Source organism: Sinocyclocheilus grahami, unplaced genomic scaffold (assembly GCF_001515645.1).
Source record: "Sinocyclocheilus grahami isolate Dianchi unplaced genomic scaffold, SAMN03320097.WGS_v1.1 scaffold686.1, whole genome shotgun sequence".
In the NCBI taxonomy this organism is placed as follows: Eukaryota; Metazoa; Chordata; class Actinopteri; order Cypriniformes; family Cyprinidae; genus Sinocyclocheilus; species Sinocyclocheilus grahami.
In genome coordinates, this window is record NW_015505865.1 from 562,899 (window position 1) to 583,915 (window position 21,017).

At 39.0% G+C, this 21,017-nt stretch overlaps 1 protein-coding gene across 1 annotated transcript in view; it reads right to left on the minus strand.

Annotated features, from left to right (window-relative positions):
• LOC107559460 (plexin domain-containing protein 1-like) overlaps nucleotides 1–21,017 on the minus strand; it is an 83,810-nt gene that overhangs the window by 42,162 nt on the left and 20,631 nt on the right. The window contains exon 2 of the mRNA XM_016243293.1: nucleotides 5,421–5,587. Within this exon, the coding sequence (XP_016098779.1) occupies nucleotides 5,421–5,587 (167 nt within the window). The remainder of the gene's footprint in view (nucleotides 1–5,420; nucleotides 5,588–21,017) is intronic.

The following is a 21,017-nucleotide window of genomic DNA, read 5'->3' on the forward strand; positions in this document are numbered from 1 at the left end:
GCAAATGCTTAATAGTTTTAACAGTCACTTTATTGTATCAGGGTCTTTATTTCCAATAAGTAATGATATGACTTCTGATTTAGAATTTCTTGAAGCTGAACATAACTTATGGACAAAATAGTTTTTTTCCAACAAATTTCTCTCTCTGATGTTTGTTCTGCTTTAAAATAATTAAATGTGAATAAATCGTCAGGTCCTGATCATATTGCTCCGCTGTTTTTAAAACTAGCGGCTGATTTTATTTCTCCTTCATTGACATATCTTTTTAATCTTTCATTAATAACTAATACAATTCCTAAGATCTGGAAATCAGCATTTGTTGTTCCTCTGTCAAAAGGGGGTGATCTTTCCTTAATGGATAATTATAGACCTATATCTAAGCTCTGTATTCTCTCAAAACTTTTGGAAAATCTAGTAAGTAAACAGTTGACAGTACTTAAATGGTCATAACATTTTGTCTAATAATCAGTCTGGTTTCCGTAAAGGACATAGTACTACTACAGCCACCTTAAAAGTTTTAAATGATATCGTGGAGTCATTAGATAATAAACAACATTGTGCATGTCTTTTTATTGACTTATCAAAGGCCTTCGATACTGTGGATCACAACATATTATTAGATAGGCTTAGATGGGTAGGACTATCAGAACATGTTATTTTATGGTTCACTGCTTATTTAAAGGGTAGAACCCAATGTGTCCAGGTGGAAGGTGTTAAGTCAGACCTTTTAGAGTTTGTCAAGGGAGTTCCGCAAGGATCTGTGTTGGGACCATTATTATTCAGTATATATAAAAATTGCCTTGATTTTAATATTGATAAAGCATGGTTCCATTTTTACGCACATGATGCTATTGTATACTGTTCAGCTCCCTCTAAACAACAATCTTTGGCTGCATTACAGTCTGTTTTTGATATTATCCAAAACAGGTTTCATGCTTTGAAGTAGGTTTTAAATGTTGAAAAAACTAAATGTATGCTATTTTCAGAACTCTGTTGTCCTTCAAACTTCTCAGGGGAGCCAAATTACCTCAGTGTCAGAGTACAAATATCTGGGTATTATCATTGACAACAAATTACGTTTTGGTCCACACATTAAGTATCTGAGTAAAAAATTAAAGTAGAAGTTAGGGTTTTTCTTTAGAAATAAGTCATGTTTCCCATTTAAGGTGAGGAAAAAACTAGTGTCCGCTGCTTTTTTACAGATTCTCGAATATGGGGATGTGGTTTACCAGCGTGCCCCTTCTTATCTTCTTTCTTCCTTGGATGCTTTGTACCATGGTGCTCTGAGATTTATTACTGATTGACGGAGAAAAATGCACTGGCATTTGTTGATATATAAGGCAATTTTGTGTTATTTGCCAAAGTATCTCTGTTGTTTTATACAAAGGACTTTAATTGGAAATCATTCATTGCGTTCTCAATCAATTTACAATCTCTGTATACCTTTTGTCAGAACTGAGCTTGGTAAAACCTCTTTTAAATATGCTGCAGCCTCAGATTGGAATCTTCTGATGAAGTTACAAAACTTGGTGTCTTATAATTATGTTAAGTCTTTATTATGCAATCTTGAGAGCAACTTAATGGTGTGTAATTGTTCTTAACCGGTTATATGTTGGTTTTGAAATGTATGTTGTAACTACATTGTTTATTTGTATATGCAAACTCGGCTGCCTATCTTGGCCAGGACACTCCTGGAAGTTGGTTTTGAAATGTATGTTGTAACTACATTGTTTATTTGTATATGCAAATATGCAAACTTATCTTGGCCAGGACACTCCTGGAAGAGAGATTTTAATCTCAGTGAGTCTCTTCCTGGTTAAATAAATAAATAAATAAAATGACATTTTCGGAGCCTGATGAAATCAGTATACATACGTGTTTAATACTGCAAAATACGCTCAATGTTACAGCCACTGCCCTTGCTCTCCAGAATAAAAGAGAACATCCCAATCAAATGAAGGGATTTGTGGAAACTGTGGTTTCCACTAATTATTGTCATCCAACATTTGCCTCGCATTTCAGGATGAAAAGACAAACATTTCAGGTGAAGGAATGATATCGTGGAGTCATTAGATAATAAACAACATTGTGCATGTCTTTTTATTGACTTATCAAAGGCCTTCGATACTGTGGATCACAACATATTATTAGATAGGCTTAGATGGGTAGGACTATCAGAACATGTTATTTTATGGTTCACTGCTTATTTAAAGGGTAGAACCCAATGTGTCCAGGTGGAAGGTGTTAAGTCAGACCTTTTAGAGTTTGTCAAGGGAGTTCCGCAAGGATCTGTGTTGGGACCATTATTATTCAGTATATATAAAAATTGCCTTGATTTTAATATTGATAAAGCATGGTTCCATTTTTACGCACATGATGCTATTGTATACTGTTCAGCTCCCTCTAAACAACAATCTTTGGCTGCATTACAGTCTGTTTTTGATATTATCCAAAACAGGTTTCATGCTTTGAAGTAGGTTTTAAATGTTGAAAAAACTAAATGTATGCTATTTTCAGAACTCTGTTGTCCTTCAAACTTCTCAGGGGAGCCAAATTACCTCAGTGTCAGAGTACAAATATCTGGGTATTATCATTGACAACAAATTACGTTTTGGTCCACACATTAAGTATCTGAGTAAAAAATTAAAGTAGAAGTTAGGGTTTTTCTTTAGAAATAAGTCATGTTTCCCATTTAAGGTGAGGAAAAAACTAGTGCCCGCTGCTTTTTTACAGATTCTCGAATATGGGGATGTGGTTTACCAGCGTGCCCCTTCTTATCTTCTTTCTTCCTTGGATGCTTTGTACCATGGTGCTCTGAGATTTATTGTTAAGTCTTTATTATGCAATCTTGAGAGCAACTTAATGGTGTGTAATTGTTCTTAACCGGTTATATGTTGGTTTTGAAATGTATGTTGTAACTACATTGTTTATTTGTATATGCAAACTCGGCTGCCTATCTTGGCCAGGACACTCCTGGAAGAGAGATTTTAATCTCAGTGAGTCTCTTCCTGGTTAAATAAATAAATGAAAAAATGAAAAATGTCCAAAAGTATACTCTGCAAGATTGTTAAAACTCGGACCATGTGCCTGGTGAGATAACATTTTGATTTATGAATTGGGAAGAGAAATATACAACACCCCAGCAAAGACGATATCTAATTGGTCAAGGCACCATTTGGGATGTGTCCAAAAGCCCAGTTTAAATACTCAGGACACCATCAAATCACGCTCTTCTACTCTCTTCTCCTCTCTTCTCTTCTCTTCTTTTTGGTCATGGCTTCTAGCCGTGCTTTTCAGTCATCGTTTTTTGTGCTCTTTGAGCATGCTCTGGCTTACATGCCAGCTCCACCAAAACCATGAGGAGAAACGCCACCTAGTCTCGTCAAACATTACTTCTATTTCTTTACTTTAGTTTATTTTATTTTCCGTTGAGAGTTTCGCGTTCTTCTGAGTTAAGTTTTGCCAAAACTAAAAACTTTAACCAGCCCACAACTCCGCGTCGTCAGCCAACGCCCAACCACTGGCTTCCCAAGACTGAACTTCCAGCCAATCAGCAACCTCGGGAAACCCTTTTTCGGCAACCAGACAAGGAAGGGAACCCCTTTCACAGGTAAGCAAGTACCTCCAGATTCTAGCTGAACTGGTGCACTTAATATAATTTTAACCTCATTGAGGAACTCAATGCGAGGGTTAATTAAGTGATTGATGGTTGTTCATGTCTATGCATTTTCATATATTGCTGTAAACTTGGGATTTCACATTTTCATTCTCTTAAACTAATTTCCTCACTTTCTCTCTTTCTGCAACTGGTGTGAATGCGTGTGTTCATGTGTTAGATTAGTTTACATGTCTTAGATTTATCCAATAAAGCCTTATTTATATTGAAAAGAGAAGTATCTTGTGTTTTGTGCTTACAAGTTAATGTCTTAAACTGTCGATCTTGTTACTGTGCTAATCAATAGTGTTTTCACTATATTTTGGATATAAATATCCATTGCAGAGTTGATGTTATACGGCTCGTTCAATGAATCACTGGCTGTCTCAGTGATCAGCCGTAAAACAGTGATTCTGTCCAAATTCCCTTTAAAATCTTAAATGATTCCCTTTGAGCTAAATTTACCTGTTTCCCTTACAGTTGCCTTGACACAATCTGTATTGTTAAAAGCGCTATATAAATAAAGGTGACTTGACTTGATTTGACTGTCCAGCCCCGCTCCTCTGCCTCAGCTGCCAAGTTGGCATATTGCAGCTTCTTCCTTTCAAAGGCCTCGTTAATGGCCTCTTCCCAAGGGACCGTCAGTTCGACTATTATGACGATCCTACTGGAGTTGACCAGAGAACCAGGTCTGGGTGCAGATTGGTGACTGCAATTTCGAATGGGAAAGTGAGTCTGTGGATTAAGTCGACTCGCATTTCCCAGTCCCTGGCTATATTCAGCTGGCCTGCGTCAGGGGACAGGCACGTAGCCTGCTTTTTCTCCCCTTCCCTAAGAAAGGACTGCCTTTTTGGTAAGGTATTCTTGGCATTTTGGAGGATGGAGTTTGTTGACACTCTCTTGGTCTGTATTGCTTCCGCCAAGCACTTCAGTACTTGATTGTGATGCCATGTGTACCTTCCCTGTTTCAGGCTGGTCTAACAAGCCTACCAGGATATGTCTGAGGTTTGCCGGGGCTGCACACAGGTGGCAGGCTGGGTCTTGTCCACACCATAACGTCAAATTACTGATAATGGCAAAGGGTTTTTAATTTGCTTTGTTATAGCAAACGTCTTCATCGAAAAAAGTATGCTATTATGTTGAATAATATTTTGGGGAGCAGCATTTTAATAAGAAAATGTCATTCAAGTGTTGTACAATATAATCAGATGAGACTATCGGCTTGTGAGCATGAGGCACAAGATAACTTCAGCTCAGCCCTTTCCCATATTAAAGGGGTCATGAATTGAGAAATCAACTTTTACTTGAGGTTTTAATATATAAGAGGTCATCTTACTAAAAGAATATCCTGTAAGTTTCAAAACGTCATTGTTACTGAAATAAAAGCTTTTATTGACACCAGGCCCAGCGAACGTCAGATCCTGGAATGTGCCTATCTATAGGTTAAATACCGCCTCCACAGAAGAATATCAACTCCTAATTCTGTAGCCCTGACTACTAATTTGCACTGATTCGTGTAGGGAAATAACATAAGTGGCGCTAAACCGGATTGAGCAACCAAGCAATAAACATGCCGTTAAATATAGCAAAATATTGTGCAGTGCCTGGTTGTGGAAGGACACAGTCGCTGCATAATTTTCCTTCGGATTCATATATTAGGAATGCATGGTTGAAATTTATGATGAGTAATGAGTACTCATCTTTATGACTTTATGATGAGTTACTTAATGAGTAATGAACAAAAGTAATACAATAATTAACTCACCACCACTCGTGTCATATTGTCAGGGAGCATGTCAATGGACAGCCTATTGGTCGGCTCTTGTCCAGTTCTGTTCTGAGTGTGTCTGCTGGGATCTTGTTGGTCTCTTCTTGTTCTCTGGATGTCTGATGGACCTCCATCAGTCTTAACTGACTGCCCGTGAATTATACCTGACATAAAAACAAAATAAAATGTAATGTTATCTTATCTAAAACATTCACATTGTCTGCACACTGAGTTAAAGTCAGCATGAAATGTAAATTTACCTAAATGCATGTTATTGATCTTACTGTGAACAATTCATACATGCAAGAGTTTCATTTAAAAAACTCCTTATATAAATCCAAGCCCACCACACTTTTTTTCTTCTTTTTCTCAGTGATCCATTTAACCAGTGCTTGAAGTTGGCCGGTACGCACCGGTATGCAGTACTGGCACTTCTATATTTTAGTCTTTAGCGTACTGGCACTTTTTTGTGCGTACCTGCACTTCTGACATGTTGCCAGTACTCAGAGTCAAAGAGTCAGTGTCTGGTGAAATAACAGCATATAAATCACAGTACCATGAGGTGTCACCTCTCATCTTGAGAAATCGTGTGAATGAATGCAAGCGGAGTCTTGTCTGACTACTGAGCTGGTGGTGGTTGAGGAGATTCCCCCCTTCTATGTAAAAGTGCTTTGAGTGCCCAGAAAAGCGCTATATAAATGTAAGGAATTTTTAATTAATATTATTATTATTGCTGCAGGGGTTGTCGCTTTTCCACTTTCTGGCCAGTGCGTGTGAGCCAGGGCTAATGAACCGAGTGGGTCCAATGCTGCGCTTCCACTGTCGGACCAGCGCTACTCTAAAAACCCGCCCTTAACACGCCTTTCTGAAGCAAATGGCATACAGCATCATTTCACCAGCGAGGGGAAAATGAATGAATGTCAGGAGAAGTAGAATAATAATGAATTACTAATTTGAATCAGTACATTGTAATGAAAACAATACCTTAAAATGACAAGAAGCAGGTTTTTGCGATCATTAATGTAAACTGATAAACTCCAAGGAGGATCCAGTAAGCAAATTCAAACAGTTGTACAAAACCGCACTAATGCAGGGAAAACACGACCGATTTCATCAGAGATTGTGGAGAGAATAGTGACTCACGTCCAGATGTCTGTACATTATTCTTTTCATTGTTTATTTGGCTTAAAAGCAATAATGTTTTATAATGGCCACTGGCTGGCTGAGTTGTTATGCGTTGATAAGAAGTTTAGCGATTCTGAATGTATCCAGTCAGGTCAAGGCAGGAGGTTTAGTGGTCTTTGGCGTCTCCCTGTGGTCCTGTTTGGTATCGCAGCTTGACTTGTGCTTATTTGAAAATTTTTTATTTAATTATTGATTGATTGTGGCACCACACATAGCCTACATTGTCAATTATGAAAATTAAAAAGTACTTATTTAATATAAAAAATAAAAATAAATAAGTTGGGGAGGGGGAGTACCAGCACTAAATTTTCTACTTCAAGCTCTGCATTTAACTAGGATGTACAGTTGAGGTCAAAAGTTTACATACACCTTGCAGAATCTGCAAAATGTTAATTATTTTACCAAAACAAGAGGGATCATACAAAATGCATGTTATGTTTTATTTAGTACTGACCTGAATAAGATATTTCACATAAAAGACGTTTAAATTTAGTCCACAAGAGAAAATAATAGTTGAATTTATAAAATCGACCCCATTCAAAATTTTACATACGCTTGATTCTTAATACTGTGTTGTTAACTGGATGATCCACAGCTGTTTTTTTTAGTGTGAAAGTTGTTGGAAATAAATCTGGAATCTGGTTTTGAGTGAAATAAGTATGAACAGATATATTTATTAAAGATTTCTCATAGGTACCATTTTCTTTCACTCGCAATGTGGAACAGATGAGGAGCTGCTTTAAACGCTGACTGTAAGTGTTTTATCTCATTTATAATGTATTTGAAAACATTGATTTATAGCAGTATTTATGTGTTATGCGCTCAAACTTTTTCTCAGAAAGACATTTGCTTTACTAGGAGGTTGACAGGGAAATGCCAGGAGCATAGTTTGTGGGGAGGGGGGAGAGGTAACTCCCCAAATAACCAAAACTAGCAATATTTATACCATGGTTAAGGCTTGTGGTTGAGAGAAGAGCCTATTTTGTGCAATCCTGCAATAGATGTGGACCTTTTACAATCAATGTCTCTGAAGAAAGCTATGTGGAATGCAGACATAAGCAAAGTTGGACATTCGCTAAATAAAGATGGGTGGTTGTCAGCAGAAAACTTGGCTTTAAAGAACAACATAAAGTCAGTTTGAATGGCTCAGAAACTGTTGAACAAAGTTAAAGACCTTTTTCAACAGAATTGTTCTTTTTTTCTGAAAGTCTTTTTGAAGAAGAGCACATCTCTGCTTTTCCAGAGATCAAAATTTCAGCTGCATTTGGGGCATGGCAGGAAGTAGAAGGAAGTCTGCTTACCTTTAAAACACCTCAGCTGGAATTGTTTAGTGACACCAGTAAGAAAATTTTATACACACTGTGTGTAAAAGTGTTACATTTTAAATCAATTGAAAATCTTAAAGATTCAAAAAGGCAGCTGGAGGACCTTGTACAAGCCCCCCCATTGAAAAAAGAACTGGTGATCTACAGTTGTGTGTGGTATAATAGTTACAAACAGACACAGAGCACACCTTGATTCAAAAGTAAACCAGGAGTGTCCTTTTTGTAGACAGGAAGAAACTGTTTTTCATTTATTCTTAAAATGTGAAAGATTGATCCCACATTTTAATACACTGGAAAGATGGTGTCATAGGCTGGGACGTGTTTTCACCATCAGTTTTTATATATAGGCCTAAATATCAATTTAATAAGAAAGAGACTTTCATTTTATTGAATATTTTATTTGGTCAAGCAAAATTGGCAATATGGTTATCACGGAAAAGAAAATTGAATGGTGAAGAATCAAATTGTGTTGTCATGATTTTAATTGGATTAATTAAATCTTTAATTAATAGTAATTAATTAAATTGTAACCACTTCAAGTGTAGCCATAACGAAATACTATTATTAAAGTGCAGAGTCATATAGGTTTTTCGAAAAAGATATTTTTTGCAGTTTGAAAACATAGCTATCCTTCAATGTAAACAGTCTGCAAAGTTGTTAATCAAAAAAGTGCTTGATAAATAAATATATTGTCTCTCAAAAGAAAGAGTGAACTCCAACTGCCTTAAGTCGTTATATTTTCAAATCTTCTGCCTGTTACCTATACGTATATACAGTAATATATTTGCATAATCCCCGCCTGCACGTGAAATACGAACACTCAGACCTGCCCACAAACACTTCCACTAGTTAGTGTGTTTACATCCGGTTGAGCGACTGCATCGGTGTCATCCTCAGACTCGGGCTCGAATTTATAAGGTAATATCGATGCCATTTTTGTAAGCTTACAGCATCTCTGTTTACAAGTAACCCTCCGGAGCTAAAATAAAAAAATAATTATGGTAATGGGCGTTTTGTTTCTGACACGCATTGTATATGGAAAGACCAATCACAACAGACTTGGCCAGCTGACCAATAGGAGCAGAGTAAGCTTATGGAAGGGAGTAGTTTACAGACCTTTAAGTCCTCATGAAATCAAAATTAAAGTTTTTTTGGGTGTTAGTATCAATATGTTAGTCTAAATGTTATCTATAAGCCAGTGTGCTCCAAAACAGTGACACAATTCGGATTTAGAAGATATAAGCATTCAAAGCTTGCAGTTCGTCACTTCCGTCAAAATGGTTTAACGATTTTTTTTGACGTCAACTGGGGCCCGTTCTTCGTACATCGCTTATTACATCTGAGATGATTTGAAAGATTCCAGATCTTCTAATCGTGATAACTGATCTCTGGCTAATTTGGTTCTTCAAACGAATTTGCGGATTTGATTAAAATATCTGGTTAAGTTTAAGGATGTCATCATGTGCAACCCACAATCTCTCCTATGGGCCGTATCCTTCCCAATCCCCAAGATATTCCAGACGGCCACCTCGTCGCCGGGTGTCCAGGATGGTGTTGACTCAGTAGATGTGTTGTTCCTTAGCAAATTCTAGAGGAGGAGGTACATCAGGCTCGCCAGATTCTGTGGGAGGAGAGACCAAAGGGTTAGTGAATGGTTTGAGGAGGGAGACGTAAAAGGTAGGTGCAATGCGGTAGTGAGAGGGTAAGTTGAGTTGGTAAGTGACATAATTTATCTGCCTCCTGATGGTGAAGGTACTCAACTTATGACTAGGCAGCCAGAGATGAATGTCCCTGGTAGGGGAGCGTTGGAGCGGGGAGTAATGGCCTGGTTTTATGTCTCTGAATTGCCTGTTGCAGGTGGACATGTGCTGAGTCCCAGACCCTCTCGCTCTCCTGGAACCAATGGTTCACAGCTGGAATGTCCAATGGTTCACCTGACCAGGGAAACAGCGTTGGCTGGAAGCTGAGTATACACTGGAAAGGTGTCAGGCTGGTAGTACTTTGCTGTAGTGAGTTCTGTGCATATTTGGCCTTGGGCAGGAAATGGCTCCAGTTGTACTGGTGGCAATGGCAGTAGGATCGCAGGTATCTCCTAATCTCTTAGATCTTATGTTCAGTCTGGCCATTAGCTTGGGGATGATATCCAGATGATAAAATGACGGAAACTCCGAGGAGTTGGAAGAAGGCTCGCCAGAACCTGGAGATGAACTGTGGCCCACGGTCTGATACAATGTCTTCAGGTAGCCCAAAGTTTTAGAAGACATGTTGAAAGAGGAGTTCTGCGGTCTCAAAGGCGGTGGGTAGTCCTTTCATAAGTATGAATTTGCAGGCCTTTGAGAACGTGTCTATGGCCACCAGAATGCAGGTATGGGAGTTGGAAGGAGGGAGATCAGTCACAAAATCCACACCACGGTGGGACCAGGGCCGATGGGGTATGATCAGTGGAACCAGTTTACCTTGTGGTAGGTGTCAGGGAGTTTTGGAGATAGCACAGACTGAGCAGCTCTTGACCACCAGCAGCTAGCGAGAGGGTTTGCTGCTTGCCTGGGTGTCCAGAGACTGGAGATGAATGTACTGAATGGTTAGCTGTAGGAATGATGGTGCATAAACCTTCCCTTCTGGACCTCCCAACGAAGCAGGTTCAGAGTGAGTGGCTTCCGTGATCTGATTCCGTGATGGGACTCACAACAGCCGCTTTTCCACCGAAATTACCTGAAACAATTTGTACAGTGAAGATTAGGCAAATGATGTAGGACTGTGCACGACTGCTCCTCCCAGTCCAGGAGGGGGTGCTAATGTACGATATCGTCATACAAAGCGACAGACAATCATCGTTTTTTTGTCACCGTTTCCAGTTCGCGCTGGATTTTATCCTCGGCACTGCACCAGCAACAAACTTTTAAAAATGGTGGTTAAAATACAATGCTGCATAGAGTCAACCAATCCAAATGCTGCATGAACTCAACCAATCAGCATGTTCAGCGCCCAAGTCTTATTCCTGGCTTATTCCTGAGGAGTGAGGTGAGGGGTGCAGATATCTGTCTAGAGTTGGAGATGAATCGGTTGTTCCTTTACGCTTAAAGAAGATTAAGGAAAACAGTCCGACACCGTGGTTTAAAGAGCACACTTGTGCCATAAAGAGATTCAGCCCGGAGAATGGAGCGCAGCTGGAAGAAAACAAAACTAGAGGTATTTCGTATTGCATGGCAGGAAAGTACTTCTACTAGGGCTGTGCAAAAAATCGAATGTGATTTTCACGCGCATCTTGTCAGTAAAGCCAAGCAATTTCACGCACATCTCCAGCACGTGCTTTCAGATGGAGCGGCGTTTACAACACAGAGCCGTAGTTCACTGACAAGCTACACAAAATCGCATTCAATGAATCGCCTGCGATTTTACCTTAACTTCTACTTATAGAAAAGCTCTAAAACCTGCTAGATCTACTACTTTTCTCTTAGAAGGGAACAAACACAAGGCCAGGCATTTATTCAGTACAGTGACTAAATTAACGAATATAGCATCAACAGACACAGACGTTTCCCAACAGCACAGCGGTAATGACTTTATGAACTTCTTTACTGCCAAGATCGATACTATTAGAGATAAAATTCTAACAATGCAGCCGTCAGCCACAGTATCGCATCAGATAGTGCACTATAGATCCCCTGAGGAACAATTCCACCCATTCTCTGCTATAAGACAGGAATAATTGTATAAACTTGTCAAATCATCAAAATCTACTACATGTATCGTAGACCCTATTCCATCTAAGCTACTAAAAGAAGTGCTTCCAGAAGTCATAGATCCTCTTCTGAATATTATTCATTTGTCAATGTCTTTAGGATATGTCCTAAAAATAAAACTTCAAATTGGCTATTATTAAGCCTCTCATTAAAAAAACACAACTTGATACTAGAGAATTAGTTAATTGCAGACCAATCTCCCTTTTCTGTCAAAAAAAATAGAAAAGGCAATATCCTCTCAGCTATGTTCCTTCTTAGAGAGAAATGGTATATTTGAGGATTTCCAGTCAGGATTTAGACTGTATCATAATACTTAGACTGTTCTCATCAGTTACAAATGAGCTGCTCTTATCATCCGATCATGGTTGTATTTCTCTATTAGTGCTACTGGATCTTAGTGCTGCATTTGACACTATCGACCACAACATTCTTTTGAGTAGATTACAAAATTATGTTGGCATTAGTGGAATTGCATTTCATGGTTCAAATCTTACTTATCTGACCATCATCAATTCATAGCAGTAAATGACGAGATATCATATCGATCACAAGTACAGTATAGAATACCACAAGGCTTAGTACTTGGGAGGTTGTTTTTGACACTTAACATGTTACCTTTGGAAGATATCATTAAGAAACATGGTGTTAGCTTTCACTGGCTACGTTTACATGCACAATTTTTGGTTAAATTGGACTGAATTCATTCCGATTGATGAATAAAGTGATCGGGTTGATGTGCACGTTTATATGTCACAAGCTTCAAATCGGAATAGATTTTTGTGCACACTTCACAAATACATAGTTTCTCACTGTTTGCACATAATAACCACTCTCCTACACAGTTTCTTTATTTGTTTTTAACAGCAGAATTAATATTTATTCATTTTTGGATAAATATACATATAAACCGCTGTGCAGTGCTGCTTATATTTATCATGCAGTAATAATGCCCCTCCCCGCGCCCAAAACGGGTTGCCTGTGGATGAGTATCCAAAACAAGGACTGGTGGGAGGTTGTCCTGCTCCACTTCACAGTTGCAGAGTGAAAGGAGAGTTTTATAATGACAGGACACGCATTTATACAACACTTTATTCAAAAGAAAGAGCCGTTCATTCCGCGCGTCATACGTCATTACGCTATTTCTGCGTCAATGCACATGCACAGTCCTTTCAGTTTCGAGGTTCAATCTGATCGAGTGTTTACATGCACTCTCAATCGTATTAGAAAAGGAATAAACCACCCCCTTCAATCCGATTGAAATTTCATTCCGATCGAGCTCAATCGGATTGATTAAGATGTTTACATGAAGGCTTTTCAGTCTGATTGAGCTGTCAATCTGATTACAAACGGATTATTTGGTTGCATGTAAACGTAACCACTGTTATGTTAATGATACTCAGCTCTATATTTCTTTGCGGCCCGATGAAACATAAAAATTTGCAAAACTATTGGAATGCATAGCTGATATAAAAAAAACTGGATGACTAGTAATTTCCTATTGCTAAATTCTGAGAAAACTGAGGAAAAAAAAGAGGTTTTAATTATTGGACCAAAAACCTCCACATGTAATAACCTAAAACACTGTCTAACACTTGATGGCTGCTCTGTTAATGCAACAGCTAGAGTTTTTACTAGAACCAGAAAGTACGACCATATTGGCCCAGTTCTGTCAACTCTGCACTGGCTCCCTATTGAAAAATGAATACATTTTAAAATCTTGCTCATTACTTATAAAGCCCTGAATGGTTTAGCTCCTCAATAATTGAGCGAGCTCATATCGGATTATAGTCCTTCACGTCCGCTGCAATCTCAAAACTCTGGCCATTTGATAATACCTAGAATATCAAAATCAACTGCGGGCGGCAGATTCTGTTCCTATTTGGCGACCAAACTCTGGAGCAACATCTATAGATGACCTCTACAGTCCTCAATGTCAGCGGAGACCATGTCAACTAGATGCGCCCCAGAGACAGATCCCCTGTGAAGACCTCATCACCTTGACGACCATCGGCACAAGACCACAGGAACCAGACAAGTCCTCTGCACCTGTGTTGCAGCTTGGAATTAAACCACACCATGCTGGTTTGTTTGGCCAGAGGAGATCTGGCCCCCCAACTGAGTCTGGTTTCTCCCAAGGTTTTTTCTCCATTTCTGTCACCGATGGAGTCACTGTCACCTTTGGCTTGCTTAGACGCTTGACTGATTGCACAGACACTATTGGAAGAGAGCTGGACTAGATGATGACATCACTGAATCATCAATGAAATGTCTTTAGCTGGAACAATTACTTATTGCATTATTGACAAACTATTTTCCTGTTTGACACTATAAAGCTGCTTTGACACAACCAGTATTGTATAAAGCGCTAAACAAATAAAGGTGACTTGACTTGACTTGATGGTGGTAGGTTGAGGCCAATCTTTGATGGATTCCTCTGGCCTGTGAATCCCATGATGGTCAATTATGTAAACGAGGAATTGGATGGTATCATGGTGGACCTCACACTTCTCCAGTCTGAGGTACAGATGGTGCTCTCTCAACTTCTGAAGGACCTGTTTCACGTTGTGGCGATGTTCAGCCAGTTTCCGGGAGTAGATGAAGATGTAGTCGATGTACACAAGGGGCAGTCATGGCCTAATGGTTAGAGAGGTACCGGCAGGGATTGTAGGTGGGGAGAGTGAATGACCAGCGCTCTCTTCCACCATCAATATCACGACTGAGGTAAGACCCTTGAGCAAGGCACTGAGCCCCCAACTGCTTGCTGGGCGCCATATTACATGGCTGCCCACTGCTCCGGGTGTGTGTGTGTGTTCACTACTATGCAGAGCACAAATTCTAAATATGAGACACCATACTTGGCTACATGTCACGTCACAACCATGAAGCGGTGGATGTACTCCAGGAACAACTCATTCATGAATCCCTGGAAGGCCGAGGGTGAGTTGGAGAGGCCATACGGCATCACCTGATATACATAATTCATGATGGTGTTACAAATGCAGTCTTCCATTCATCACCCTCACGGATCTGAATGAGGTCGTATGCGCTACTCAGGTCCAGCTTGGAGAAGATGCGAGCCCCACATAGCAGTTCCAGGGCAGCAGGGACTAGATTAAGTAGATACCGGTACTTGACAGTCTGTGAATTCATGACCGAGTAATCAATGCAGGGCCTCAAGCCTCCATCTTTCTTACCGATGAAAAAGAAACTGGATGCGGCTGGTGAAGTAGAAGGGTGGATGAATCCCTCCTCGTTGTACTCCTCCATGGCCTTCTGTTCTGGGATGGACAGTGGGTAAATTCTACCATTTGGTAGCGTGGCCCCAGGCAGCAGGTCAACTGCACAGTCCCGAGGCCTATGAGGTGGTAATTATGGTAATTGTGGTAGAACAGATAGCTTGCTTCCTTGTCGTGGATGATGGTTGATCTACAGTAGGTGCAGACGATTTCCGAACAGATGATATACAGTTTTGGAGGCAATCATCACTCCATTGTAGGATCTCACCAGTGTTCCACTTCACCTTAGTGGAATATCAATCAAGGGCATCCCAGGATGATGTCGACAGTTGAACCCTCCAGCACCAGAAAGGAGATGGGCTCTTGATGCAGACAACTGATGTGGAGCGTGGTGGTAGGGGAGCAGTACTTGATTTTGCCTTTGCCCAGCGATTTTCCCAGTATAGTGTGAATGTTTAAAGGATGAGAACAGGTTTTCTTCTTGAGTTTGAGTTGTCGAAGAAGGTTCAGCGAGATGAAGTTCCCAGCCGATCCGGAGTCGAGCAGAGCTTGCTCTGAAATAGATTGTTTGGCAGTGGTTACCAGTATGGTAGTATGAGTTAATGGAGCAATCATGGGTTGTAACTAGGGATGCACCGATACCGGTACTGGTATCAGTATTGGACCCAATACTGAGCTTCTGTACTCATACTCGTTAAAATGCCCGATACCAAACGCCGATACCACACAGCATGTGATAGGTGTCATATTCAGACAAAGAAACACCAACAACAGAACAACAGACAGCAGAATGGAGTTATAAGAGATTAAGGATGTCTATGAAGTATATGTATGCAATGAATATAATGTTAAACTTTCAGTATTAAAGTCTGTATAGCTGATGTGTGCCAGCTGATAAACAAAGTGCGCTGAGTGGATTGAGTGTGCAGCGGCGCGAGCTTGTCGAGTGAATACAGTATATCTGTCATGAATCCGGTCCATGAATTTCCGTCTGTTCGCCATCAGAGGTCACCCTTCTCCCATTACATTGACTCTCACACCACACAGACTGTTACACATCACCCTGGACTGCATTTACCATCAACCAATGCACTTATTACACGCACACAGCTGAATGCACTGATCACACACACACACACACTCACACAGCTGAATCCAATCAGACATGCTACATAAGCCATGGACTTCCTCTCTCTCACTGCCGAGTATTGTCTTGCGTTTTTCACTCTCCAAGTGTTGGCTACTTTACCAAGCCATTCCATGTTTATGTTTGGTCTCTAGTATTGTTCTGCGTTTTCCACTCTCCTAGTGTTAGCTTCTATACGGAGCCTGTTTATTGTCTTAGTTTTGTCTTTTCCATAGTTCCTAGTTTAGTTTAGTCTAGTCTTGCCTTGCCTGTTTTCCCGTGTATATATCGCTGCCTTTGTTTTTGGATTGCCCTGTCGTTTTGCCGTTTGGACTCTGTTTGCCCATGCCTGGACCTTTTCCTGTGTTCCTGGATTTATCCCTCTAGTCTCGCCCTTTTGATTCTGTTCGCCGATCGTTGACCTTCGCTAGCCCTAGGATTATTCTTGTGTCTTGCCCGCCATATACCTTTTTGCCATTGTTCGACCCTGCCTGTGTTTCTGACCTCTCTGCTTTAAATAAAGCTTGCACATGGATCCGCACGTCTCATGTCTCGTCAGCCCCGTTACAGTATCTTTCTCACAGACATCACTGGAAAGTTTGTAGTTCGGTCGGATGTGTCAAAAACAAGTAAGTAAAACAATACACGTTACTTAACGGTAGGGAGAGAGAGAGAGAGAGGTTGAAACATACTTTTATTCCATATTTAACAATTTATAAATATCACCAGTATTACATCATCTTTACACAATCTTCAAATTGTTAAAAAGGTAAAACCAACTCTCCATCACTATCAACAACACAAAGAACATTTCCAACAGACCATTTTCCAACAAAAGCCTGTAAATTGTTGATTAATTTATAATAAACATACTCAATTCTGAGGCGAGCTTCTAACATTCCCAGAAAAACCCAATAGACCTCTTTTGACCCTTTGTTCTGAATTTTATTTTTTTCTGGAAAGCCATATAGAAAGTTTAGCTACTCCAAAAACAAAATTCTACAAAACATGTTTTTGTTTTTCCTTATCAGAATACTTTGGTGCAAAAATAAATAGAGGTAAAGAAAAGCATTCCCCCCAGTTTAAACAACACTGTTTTAACAAATTAAATAACACCCCCAATCTACCACAACCACAAAACAAATGCACCAAAGTTTCATCTTGAATACAAAACGGACATTCCACTCCTTGACTAGAATCTAAATGGGCTACATGTTTATTAGTGGCTATAGCCCCATGGACTATTCTCCATTGGAGATCTCCTGTCCGTTTATCAATAGGCATCTTATACAGAGATCTCCAACATCCTTTCACGGGCTGATCAGGAGCAAAAAAGTCAAACCACCTTGATGTTTTCATTCCTTCAAAAGATCTGCTATGGAGTATTTTCACGCACAGTATATAAGCCTCCTTTTTACCCAACTCTTCAAAAGAACTCAGATGTAAATTTGTAAATGAAAGAAAACCATCTTCTAAACCAATCCGTTCACTCACAGTTGGAAAGATATCAAGACATGGGAAAATATACTCACACCCATCCTCCCACTGATTAACCATATCATGATCTTCAGCAAACGCTCTTAGTGACTGTGGTAATCAGAATCCGAATCAGAATCAGAATGAGTTTTTATTGCCAGGTATGTTTACACATACGAGGAATTTGTTTTCATGACAGAAGCTCCACAGTGTAACAGAATGACAGTGACAGAACAAAAACACAGATAATAAAAAATAGAAAAAGTAACTAAGGAATAAAAATATACAAATCGACAATTGTATGTACAGGTATATAACAATAGACAGTTGTATGTACAGGTATATTATGTGCAAATTGAAATGTAGACTGAGTGTGTGTGTTAGAACTAGTTATGGTTAATTATTCATATTTCCCCATGAGCTGATTCGCTACACTGGATACTTTCAAAATTTGCCATGCCTGCAAAACTGAATCATAAAAAGATGTTAGACCTGTGACTTGTACCTCTTCAAGTTTCAGCAAAAAAAAATTGCTTACTATAGCCCAACCTCCCTACCATCTGTAAAAGCAATTTTGCAGTTTCATGCCATCTCAATCCATTTCCATACAAAAATCTTTGTGCCATTTTTAGTCTAAAAGCCACTATTCGTGAAGATAAATCAACAAGCCCCTGACCTCCCTCACAAAGTGGGAGATATAGAGCAGCAGCTCTAATCCAATGATACCCTGACCAAAAAAAGTCCAGAATTATCTTCTGCACACTTGTAATCAAAGCCTTTGGTGGATTTAAAACCATAATTTTATGCCAAAGCATAGAAGCAACCAAATTATTGATTACTAAAACACGTCCTCTATACGAAATCTGAGGAAGCAACCATCTCCATTTAGAAATTTTTGCACATACTTTCTCCATCACCCTCTCCCAATTCCTTTCTTGGAATTGTTGTGTTCCAAGAAAAACACCCAAAATTTTTATCCCATTACTTCCCCACTTCAATCCACCAGGTAAAAAAGGTATATTTTCCTCTCTCCACTGTCCCACTTTTAAAGCCTCACTTTTATCCCAATTAACCTCTGATGAAGAAGCCTTCTCTGAACACTTCAAAGCCTTTACAATTGTATATATATCCTTTTCATTTTTAACAAAAATGTTAATATCATCTGCATAAGCAGATACAACTAAAGGTGAATCAGTTATACAGCCTGGTAAACTAAAGCCAGTCAAATGCTTTCTTAAAAAATATAAAAGAGGTTCAACAGATAATGAATACAGCTGTCCAGAAATCGGACAGCCTTGCCTTATTCCACTTTTTACTGGTATTGGTTGACTAAGGCCCCCTCCCACCTTGACCATACAAGAAGCATTATTATAAAGAAGAGTCACCCATGCTATAAACTTTTCTCCAACACAAAACAGAAAATTATGATCTATTCGATCGAAGGCTTTCTCTTGATCTAGGAATAAAATTCCAACACTTTGATTATACACATTACACACATCCATCACATCTCTCATTCAAAACAAATTGTCCATTATCGTCCGGTCTGGGATGCAATAGGTCTGATCCATGTGTACAAGTAAACCTATATAAGGCTTTAACCTATTAGACAAGGCTCTAGAGAGCACTTTATAGTCGGTACACAAAAGAGCAACAGGTCTCCAATTCTTAAGTTCAGTTAAATCTCCCTTTTTAGGAAGTAATGTTAAAACAGCCCTTCTACAGGAGGCCGGGAGTTCATTATCATCATACAAGCTCATTAAAACCTCATGCAAATTAGATCCAATAACCCTCCAAAAATATTTTAAAAGTCAGTAGTGAGCCCATCTATTCCAGGTGCACGTCCAGATGCCAGTTGATTAACAGCATTAGTGAGTTCTTCCAAGCTTATTTATTTAGCCAGTTCAGCTTGTTCCACTTCACAAAGTTGAGGAAGACCTTCTAAAAGATCCTGAACACATTGCTCATCACATTGTTCCTTGTCATACAACTTGGTATAGAAGTCCATAGCGCATCTCCTCATTTCCCCTCCATCTGCTGTTACATGACCATCTGAACATTTTAAACATGTCATGCGCTGATCTTTCACAGAAGTTTTTTCCAAGTTGAAAAAGAAAGTACTTGAGGCATCCATATCTTTTAATTGAATATATCGTGAACTCACAAGTGCTCCTTTCACTTTTTCTTGCAACAAGGAATGCAGCTCCAACCTTTTTGTGTGCAATTCATTGTTATTTCCAGTCTCCTCGCCTTTAAAAGGTTATTTTCAATGTGTCTTATGGCCTGCTCAACCTCCTCTATGGCCTGTTTTAACATAACAGAAGAAAAAGAGGTATATTGTTGACAAAAAAATTCAAATTTGAGCCTTCCCAATTTCCCACCACTGATTTAAAGACTCAAAATAACTTTTTTTAACTTTCCACTTATCCCAAAAAATCTTAAAATTCTCACAAAAAACATCTTGAAGTAGTTTATTATTAAAATGCCACTGAGATCTATTAACTTCTTTCTTTAAGAGAAGATTCACAATAATAAGATGATGATCAGAGAAGCCAACTGGTCTAATAGAGCTATCAATTAACTTTGATCTAAGCCCTTGTGACATATAAAATCTATCTAATCTAGCTGCACTCACTCTTCCATCCACAACCTTCACCCATGTATATTGTTTCACATTTGGAAATGTAATTCTCCATGCATCTATTAAATCAAAATGAAGAAATAACTTTTTTAGGTTTTTACTGGATTGTAAATGAGGCTCTTCACTAAGCCTATCAATATTAAAATCAACAGTACAATTCCAGTCTCCACCCAAAATAAAATAATCACAATCACTTTGTTCAAGGCTTTTCTTTATATTACTAAAAAACTCTATTCTTTCAGTCCCAATATTAGGTGCATAAATATTAATAAAACAATAGATGGAACTATATCAGCTTTAACCATTAAACCTCGACCTTTAACTAACATACAAGAATTTAAAATCTTCACTTTTAAACTGTTTGAGAAAAGCACAGCCACCCCTCCACTAACATGACTCCCATGACTTTAAAAAAATTGACCACCCCAAAATAAACCCCAATCAACTTCATCTTTTATAGTGCTATGCGTTTCCTGGAGAAAAATAACCTCCTTTACCAATTCTCTCTCTTTTCTGTCCCTCCCACCATTTATATTTAAAGAGCCTACTCTTAAACTCCCCATAGAGAAAAAGGAACAGATAGAGAAATAAGGAAAACCAACACGTGCAACATGAAGACAGACATCACTTATTTTTTGCTAAAACTTTTTTACATTTTCGAGTTTTATTTGCCTTGGAGACCTTTTTCAACGCAGTAACATGTTTCCTCAATCGATAATGCTTCCTTTCATCTAACAAATCAAAACTGACCATCTTTTGCAAAATTGCAACTGACCTGATAAATTTTTCTGTGTCAGCAAAATAGTCATCAACTTTAACAGACTGTCCAAAAGTTTCATCGAGAAAATTATTAATTTCCTCC